General features: G+C 35.5%; 1 protein-coding gene across 1 annotated transcript; it reads right to left on the bottom strand.

Annotated features, from left to right (window-relative positions):
- Positions 1–3,297: 3,297 nt before the first annotated feature.
- Positions 3,298–6,423, bottom strand: LOC149947245 (uncharacterized). Its single transcript, XM_090173153.1, has 6 exons — positions 6,321–6,423; positions 6,186–6,247; positions 4,516–4,584; positions 4,348–4,446; positions 3,635–3,682; positions 3,298–3,567 (listed from the first exon to the last, which is right to left on the bottom strand). The coding sequence occupies exons 1-6, from the start codon at positions 6,421–6,423 to the stop codon at positions 3,352–3,354; spliced, it is 597 nt and encodes a 198-aa protein (XP_090029279.1). The 3' UTR covers positions 3,298–3,351.
- Between the last annotated feature and the right edge of the window lie 2,759 nt (positions 6,424–9,182).

Raw genomic sequence — 9,182 nt, 5'->3', positions numbered from 1 at the left:
GCCGAAGTCTACAAATTGAGATTTACTTCTTTTACTGACGCTAAAAGCAATAGACGCTTTTGTTCCACCTTGTTGTTTGATATTTCTTCTCAAGGACGAACTTTTCGGCGGGAGGAATTATTCGCGTCTAACACTTTGTGTTTAGTGGAATTCGAATCAGATTTTTAAACAAACAACGTGAACTTTCTCTAAACTCGAACTTACAACTACTAACAAATATCGCTATTTGATGGTTTCCTATTTTACATATTCGATATTTACTATGAAAAATAACTGGATATTTCAATTGTTGACATAAGGGAAGCAATTTCACGTATGTTATTCTTCGGAAGAGGGGGCGGTATCGCGGGACCCCCGCTTCCGCTGTTTAAACAATAGTCGGGCTATTCAACTACCAATTTCATAGACATACCTTCAAAGTAACTATCTAAAGTGCCTCTAAACTCCCACAGGGAATGATAATACATCACAATTGAGGGAGTATTGTTTTAAAGGTATCTACTGATAAATTTGTTTAAGCCGCAAAAATAGATTCCATCAAATAAAATTATAAGTGTTTCTTTTTTTTATTTTCTGTTTTTAATGGGAGATTGATAAATGTTTTAATTTCATTATAGTAAGTTATTTACTTCTAAATTAATTTGAATATAAATTTACCGTGTATAAGTAGGTAAAAATTGGTCAAGACGTTATATTCTGATAACGCCAAGAGGAATATTTAAAATATTCTAAAATTCAATTTCTGGCCACTTCGCGCCCAACTGATTTTAAACGGAAAAATTAGACAATAAACGATCTCAAATGTATATTTGAAAACCTCATTCGCCTCTTAACAATATTCTAAATAGCGCAATAATATTGATGATATAATTTAATACGCAAAAAATTTCATTCTAAAATAAACTATTTTTTTTAATTGAAATTGAATAGATTCGTGAAATGATAAGTTTCCCCGTAGTTTTCGCATTAAAATAGTTCACGCTCCGTTGTTAAAATTTAACGCTTAAAAATTGCATTTCAAAAGTTTTTAATAAATTTTAATTGGAAACTCATACGCTTCGCATTTCAAACTTTACGAGTAATTTTCCAGCTAATGTCGCGGAGAAAAGAAGTTGAGTGATAATGTATGTATAATAATTAGTAAAACCTGTTTGAAACTTTTTAAAAGTTGTTGCCCGAAGTGTCGTATAATTTTTCATTGGTCCCCAACAAGCATCAGTCACTTTCACGGCCGTTCCGCGTCATAAATAACTAATAAAGAGGAACTAGCACGACGTCGCAGTTTATAAAGAACAAGCGCGTGAGATAGGCCGCATCCTCCAAAAAAACACGACCGAGAGAGTTTGGTTGAAAGAAAACAGCTTTCTATCTTCCTTCCAATTAATCGGCCACGACTTTAGACAATTTTTGCCTTCACTCTCCCCTTCTCGGCTCATAATCTCTCGAGAGACGCTCCGTTGAAACGCGCTCGAGTTTCCTTCTAAGCGACGTCGCTTACTTTAAGCGGATGCGAGCGACTTTTTTCTTCTTAATTCCGCCTTCGCCTTCGTCTTCCCCGCTCGACGTAACTCCCAAATTTGTCTTATCACTTTTTAAGTTCGGCTAAAGATTTTTTTTTGGTCTCGCAACCCATGCAGGCCCTGTTAATTCCTTATCGCTCATATTAATGCATCGTGTCAACACTTTATAAACAGCATTCTGGTTTAATGAATGATTAAACAGGGATTTTTTACATAGCCATCTCCCAACGCCAGGCGCTATCCCCCGCGGGCTCATCCGACTTCGTGCACCGAATGTCGTCACCCGCTACTGTACAACGAACGCGAAGCTAGCGCGGCGTAACGTTAAACGGACGCGTTATTGAATGGCAGCGTCCTTTATCCCGGAATTCGTCCCCGCTTAACTGGATACGTAATCTTAGGCCTCGGCTTCCATAATCTCCCCCTCTTTTCCAACTGTCTTCTTCTAACGAGAAAATATCGTCCCTGGGCGATTTGGAGGCCCTGGTTGAACCCCCGGTTCCCGTTGTTGCTTGGCAACCTTTGATCGGAAGGTGGCGGGAGACGTGGCGATTTCAGCCTTTTTTCGGCTTCGAGGCGGCGAAAAAAATTGGGAGAAGCGCGTTCTTCCTTTCCATCTTTGGACTTCAACCCCCTTTTTATCCCTCCCCCCCTTTCGCGCGTGGATAGATTTGACGCCTTTTTCCCCCAGCCTCACTGACTACGTATTTGAATCTAAGCCCGAAACTTCCAACCGAATGAACGCATTTGTTTTCTTTAATTAGAAGATGTGGAAGGAGAGCAAAAAAGGCTAATTACCAAAGCAGTTTAGTAATTTGAAGCCTTCGCTCCCGATATTTTTTACCCTCTTCTTCTTTTATGATGTAAAGTATCAAAAGGGAGCGTTCCCTAATGTTTTCTTTCGACGGCGTTTCCGTATAGATGGCGTTAGTAGGTCATAACCCTGTAAAATCACTTCACCCTGGACGCCGGTGCGTTGTGGATGGAACACCTCTACAGGCGTTTGTAGGTCAAATCGGAATTTTGTTTGCGGAGATGAACTCGTAAATATAATTTATATTTCAATTTCAATTTAAGGATGGAAAATGTAGGATTTTATTAAAAATTTTCGTATTTTAAAAAATACTTATTCGACGAACCTTTCAAAATAAGTCAATGTAGAAGTAAAATAAAAATTGGTATTTTATATAAAAATTGGTATTTTATATAAAAATTGGTATTTTATATAAAAATTGGTATTTTATATAAAAATTGGTATTTTATATAAAAATTGGTATTTTATATAAAAATTGGTATTTTATATAAAAATTGGTATTTTATATAAAAATTGGTATTTTATATAAAAATTGGTATTTTATATAAAAATTGGTATTTTATATAAAAATTGGTATTTTATATAAAAATTGGTATTTTATATAAAAATTGGAATTTATAGGCATTCACTATTTCTTACCGTCTGCTTGAAAAGTGACGTCAACAATATTTTCGATACGGTTCACAGTGCAGAGGAAACTTATCCAAAACTTATGGCTTAACTTTCAAACCGTTATGTACAATTTTTAATAGTTACATAATAGTAACTTTAACCCAAAATCTTTTAAATAAAATTATTTTTCCCATCCCAAATTTCTCTAAATTTGTAAAAGATTTAGCTGCAAAGTTTGTGAGCATTTGTAGATTAAAAACCCTAACGCTTCCTTCAAATTCCGTGATATTTAGGTCCAAACATAAGGCCAAATTAATTTACTTATTTTTATTCTTATTAAAAAGTCCAATTTATACTTCTTATAGAAATAAATTATTTTTATTCAACGGTTTGACTAATTTATAGCTAGTGGTTAATGATGAGCATGGTAATCTCTTCGTTAATATCCTCCGCAACGTGGTCAATGCGGGTAGCTGGGCGGATTTGGTGGTGTTTGTTGTGATGAGACTGGTGCTCGTTGCGGTGTCCATATTGACGGGCGTGAGTGTGGTGTTCACCGTGGTGGTGACGGTGTTCATGGTGACCGTGGTGTCCTCTATGGTGGTGTTCACTAGCGTGTGGCTATAGTGAAACCAACATTATATTAATTTATACTAAATTAACGAAATACCAACTTCAATTTACTTACGCGAGCACAGCTCAACATCTTGAAGGTCAAAGTATCTCCGCAACAAGCCTTTTAGATTAGAAAAAAAATTAATTAAATAATGAATGATGCCTGATTTTGATCTACACTCTTAAAAAAGGTGTATTTTCAAACCTATAAGTGTTTTTTCTTGTCCCATATTTAACATCTTAACAGGTTTATAAAGGATGTTATTCTACACCTTAAAAAGCAGTTTTGCTGATAGGGTGTTTATTTACACTGTTTGGGTTGCTTATGTCCTCCGTTTTGGTTCCTTTGTTAACAGTTTGTGGTATAAAACTATTCCCTTCGGGTTATTATCTACTCCCTCTAGGGTACAAGACCACTCCTTTTAGGGTACCAAACGACTCCCTTCAGGGTGTTACACTACCCCCTTCAGGGTTCTACAATACTCCCTTAAAGGTTCTATAATACTCCCTTTAAAGTTTTAAGCTACTCCCTTAAATGTTCTAAACTACTGCCGTAAGGGTGCTACAATACTCCCTTTAAAGTGTTAAAATATTCCTTTTAGGATACTAAACTACTGCCTTAAGGGAGCTACACCCTTACGAGGTGTTAAATCACTCAAGTTTATAATTTGGGACAATAAAAATCCGTTTAGGGCGTTTAAATTAACATTAAAGAGTGTTTTATACAGATATTACTCCCTTAATATACCATTAACAAACTCTTTTTTTTAAGAGTGTAGGACCTACTTCGAGTCCCTTGAAGCTGACACGTTTGATGGTATCGCGTGCCTCTTTAACGGTGATGTTGGTGGTGTTCAACAATGTGTGGTATCCGCACATGCCGATCTACAATGAAAAAGATTTTTACAGATAAAATTTAATCTTGATAATTTAAAAAATGTAAGTGAAACGTACAGCGTGCATGTTCTTGAAGGTGCATTTTCCTCCGTTCTTGTTCAGGCATTTAGACCAGATTTTGTTTCCCTTTAATGAAAGATAAATAAAATTAAATTACTTAAACATTTGCGTACAATAAAATTGCGTAGAGATTTCTTAATTTTTAATATTAACTTTGAATACTGTCCTGGATATCGTTACTCCGCCATTACAAGTTAATTTTAAAGGTGGGGAAAAATAATACTTATTCCACGAAGTGATGAAAACCCTAGAAATTAACTTAGGTGAGGTCTTGTAATCAAAGTTGACCGTTCTATAATAATATTTGAAGCCGTGGGATCAATATCCACTTAAAGTTTTAAAACATTTGCGCATTAACAGTTTAAGTGACGTAACAGAGGTTTCTTTGGAATTGACGATGTGAAAACCGCGTCTTGAAATGTGAATATTTTACTTTACTAATAAGAGTACTTGAAGTATCCACTTCAGAATACACTAAAAGCCATTGAATCTACGCAGTCCCAATACACCTTAAACCTTGAGGCACGCCTTGAATATTTTTGCATACTGATTACATGTTGCCCGAATTCTCAACATCAAGAGAAAACACAGTCCATGCAGTTGTCGTAGCACAAACTATATATTGGTCTTTGACGATAATTTTATTGAAATGTCTATTTCAACTTGAAACTAACTTGTATATTCTCAATTTTGAATTAATACACTCTTAAAAATATTGGGTTGTTTTTGACCCAAATTGCTGGGTTGTTTTTTTACCCATTGTTGGGTCAGTATTTAACCAAACAAAATATTGGGTTGTTTTAGTATTCCCCCTGACCGGTTATTTTCATAACGCTATTTTGGGTTAAATATATAAGTTACCCAAATATGGGTTGAACATTAGCCCAAAATATGGTTAATACATGACTTAATTTTGGGTTATAATTTAACAATTAATTGGGTTGTTTTTTTACCCATTGTTGGGTCAGTATTTAAACAAACAAAATATTGGGTGGTTTTCGGTTTCACTCAAAATGGTTTATTTTAATAACGATATTTTGGGTTAAATTTATAAGTTACCCAAAATATGGTTAATATATGACTCAATTTTGGGTTATAAATTAACAATTAATTTGGTTTATAAATTTGATCACACTGGAAAGAATATCGTAGGGCCTTGGCAATTTGCAATAAATTTAAACAAGGGAGCTCATTACGTTCTTCCGCTGAAATATCAACACAACATAATAAATAGTAAATAAAATTAAAAATATTCTATACCTTTAGAATCAAAAATTAAGAATCCTTTCAAGCACTCATGGAAACGATGCAAGAATGGCGCAAAATTTTTAATTTCCAGTCTTCCAAAGACTATACAAGTTCGATGGACACATTTTCGATGCTCATATCGTCTTTGGCACGTGGGAACTTTAATTTTGATAGTATGACCCAATTTTGGGTTGCTATTTTATTATCTTAAAAACAACCTAAATTTGTTTAACCCAAATTTTGCGTTTCAAGATTTTCAACTTCATTTGGGTAATTTTTGACCCAAAAAGTAGTTAAAAATGAAATAACCAAAATCATTTAACCCAACGTTTTTAAGAGTGTAGGGGTTGCTAACCGTTTTCAAATCATTCTTTCCAGAACATTTAATTTTGAAAATTAAAATTATTATCGTAACTTACGGTATCGGTCCATCCAGCCAAGATATCTTCCTTGATGTCATTGGGGACGCAAGTGTCCGGGGCTGTTCATTATAAAGAATTTTTAGGACCAAAATAACACTCATATTTCTCATTAAGGAAAATTAATTAACTTACAGCACAAAAGACTTAAAGTCTTGTAAGCACCCGATCGGTGGTGATGAGCCTCAGTGAGGGCCACAACGGCGAAAACGGCGGATACAACCAAGAAACACCTCATTTTTGAGATAGTTAAGGAATTAACTGAGGGAGAGCCCTTCAAATACGTTTCTTTTATACTACACACTTTTTTTTGTTTCAGTATGAAATGTTCTGGTAATTCCGATATTTCGAAAGTATGTCCGTGTTATTTATTTAGTAACAATAGGGTGAGAATAGTAAGTATACGCTTGGCATTTTGGTCATTACGTAAACGCCCTCTTTGAAATAAATTTTAGTCGATAAAGCTTGTTTAATTTTAATTGGTCTTGATAAGAGGGTATAGCGTTTTAATTGGTCGAAAAGTGTCGCGAAATTATCGGGAAACGGCGGCTCGGGGTTTTACGTGAACTGTAGTACGTTTGAGCGAATATTTAAACAAGTATCAGCTGTCGATGGGTAATTTCGTGTTCGGAACAAATGTTCAAATATGAAACGTATTTTCCCCGTCGGAGTGGGCTTTGCATCTGCTGCGTGCCAAAGAGACATTAGCTTGAAATGTATTCTTAACAATGGCCGATTTAACCGTTCAATGTTATTTTACCAGCTTTTTTTACAAATCGTAGGTCGTGTTTTCCGACATCCTTCGAATGACATATTTCTACCATCTTAGCTCGTAACAATTTCGTAATTGCCCCAGTGAAGGAATTCGATTTACCTTAGCATTTTAATACCATATTTTAAATATTATTTAATTATGCAACATTGGTGAATGTGAAATAAGCCAGTATAAATAATCTGTATCAACATATTTAGGCAGTAAAGTGAATATTAGCATCTTCTTAAAATTTATAACTGAATAAGGAGTACTGGAATTGAGTTTACGCGCTTTAAAATGCCTCCAAATTTTAGATCTGGATTTTTGTAAAACCATTTCTATGCTATGCATCATGGCGTAGCTCAGATGGCCTTTATGATCAGTGGCGTTTATAGCTGGTGAGTGGAGACTACCCCTCCGAATCCGGGGGCCCTCACACTTTGGGGTTTGGAGAACTCTATTTACGCGACTGCATTACTTACTTCATTTTCAAGTCCAATTCAAATGTGTTTTCTACCGTTTTAAAAAGTGAAGTTAACTCGTCAAAAATCTTGTCCCATTAGAAAATACTAGTTTAAATGTTTGTAATACCGAAAATGCATTCAAGTATCTAAGAGTATGAATTATAGTATTAGCCTTTAGTACTATCCTCGCGTTTGTCGTAGTGTAAGTTCGTCTGTATTTTAATAACAAAAGGTAATCGCGGCGAGGGGCTAACCACTTCCTCAAATTCTGTACACCGATTACAGCGAGTACAGCCTTTGGTAGTGCTAATTCTGAAATCGATTACGTAATCACGTTAATACAGTCAAAGCTACAGGTTGTACACCAATTACGAATAGTTATCAGCAGGGCTGGACTTAGAGATCCTGGGCCCATAGGCTGATAAGGAGTCTGGGCCCCCTTTTCACGCGCTGCATTTACTCTTATCCCTGGAACTAGGCTGTGCCTGAATTTCCCTGATTCAGCGAAGTCTTAGCTCTACTGTTATATTACTAAATAAAAGCTCTTAATAATCGCCGACTAAATAATTAGCACAACATTGTGATTTAAGGCTGCGTCCGTAAACTGCCAGGCCGAAATTTTAGTAATTTTAAAACAAAATCTTCTACCTAGGAGTTTCTCCAATATAAATTACGATAGATATTATAGATTTATGCCTTCGAATACAGTAATTACGGTCACTGGAGGGCCCCTTCCAAGGATGGACCCCTAGGCCATGGCCTAGGTTGGCCTAGGCGGAAATACGGCACTGGTTATCAGTCACTCGAATCGCGGGTACAAAGTATTCGAGGATGGGGATTAGAATCTCTGCTGCCTTTTCATATTCTTGGTGACACTTGCTCTACGTTTATACTTTACTGTCTACCGCGTTTTTGGAGGGAAACGTTGTTAGTGGATCGTGTGATATTTTGCGCAAAAACTTTAGATATTAAAAAGAAATTCCACTGTTTTTACCGAAACTTTTTTCAAAGTACAAAATACTCCCTTTCAGTCCTATAGCCTTTTATCTATACAGATGGAATCGTACCTATAAATCAATTCTTTATTCAATAGTGAATCAATAATTCATGATTACAATATTTTTAATTTTAAAGTCCAGATCAATGGTTTCATTTGAATAAGTGAAAATATTTATTTTTGTACTTAAAGGAGAACTGTCACCAAAACCAAAATTTACGAGGTTTTTTTTTACAGAAAGATAGAAAATATATTAACAATTATGTCCCTGAATTTTTTTTTCAGTTTACGCTATTTTCCCGCAACCTACATCAAACGGCTTCAAAAATTTCAGAAATCGCGGTTGAACCTATACGTGCAGCGCCAAAAGAATGAAGCGGCAAAAATTTGAGAAAGGGCGGCGTGTAAGGCGTATTAAAAACATGATTAACTACAATCTACCAATATAACTTGGTTAAAAAGCCAAGGAGAATGTCGTAGCAGACGACAGCTCCGACCGAAAAACGATAAAACCGGGGGAAAAATATTTCGTTCACGAGATGGCGCTGCAGGTAGGTTCAACCAAGTGGTTCTGAGATTCTCGAGTCGGGGGGATAAAACACGAAATTTAGTTGCTTATAATAAATCAAATACTGGCAATATTAACGTGAAATCGTATAAACATTTTCGGACGTCCTCTATCCATTTAAATGGTTTTTAACCAATTTTAGGGTGGTGACAGTTCTCCTTTAAACCAAGGGTCAAGATATACTTAGTACGCTATTTTATTAATTAAAAGTCTA

This window comes from Leiobunum rupestre, chromosome 4 (genome assembly GCF_980474605.1).
Source record: "Leiobunum rupestre chromosome 4, qqLeiRupe1.1.hap1, whole genome shotgun sequence".
Lineage (NCBI taxonomy): Eukaryota > Metazoa > Arthropoda > Arachnida > Opiliones > Sclerosomatidae > Leiobunum > Leiobunum rupestre.
This window is presented reverse-complemented; position numbering and strand designations above follow the sequence as displayed.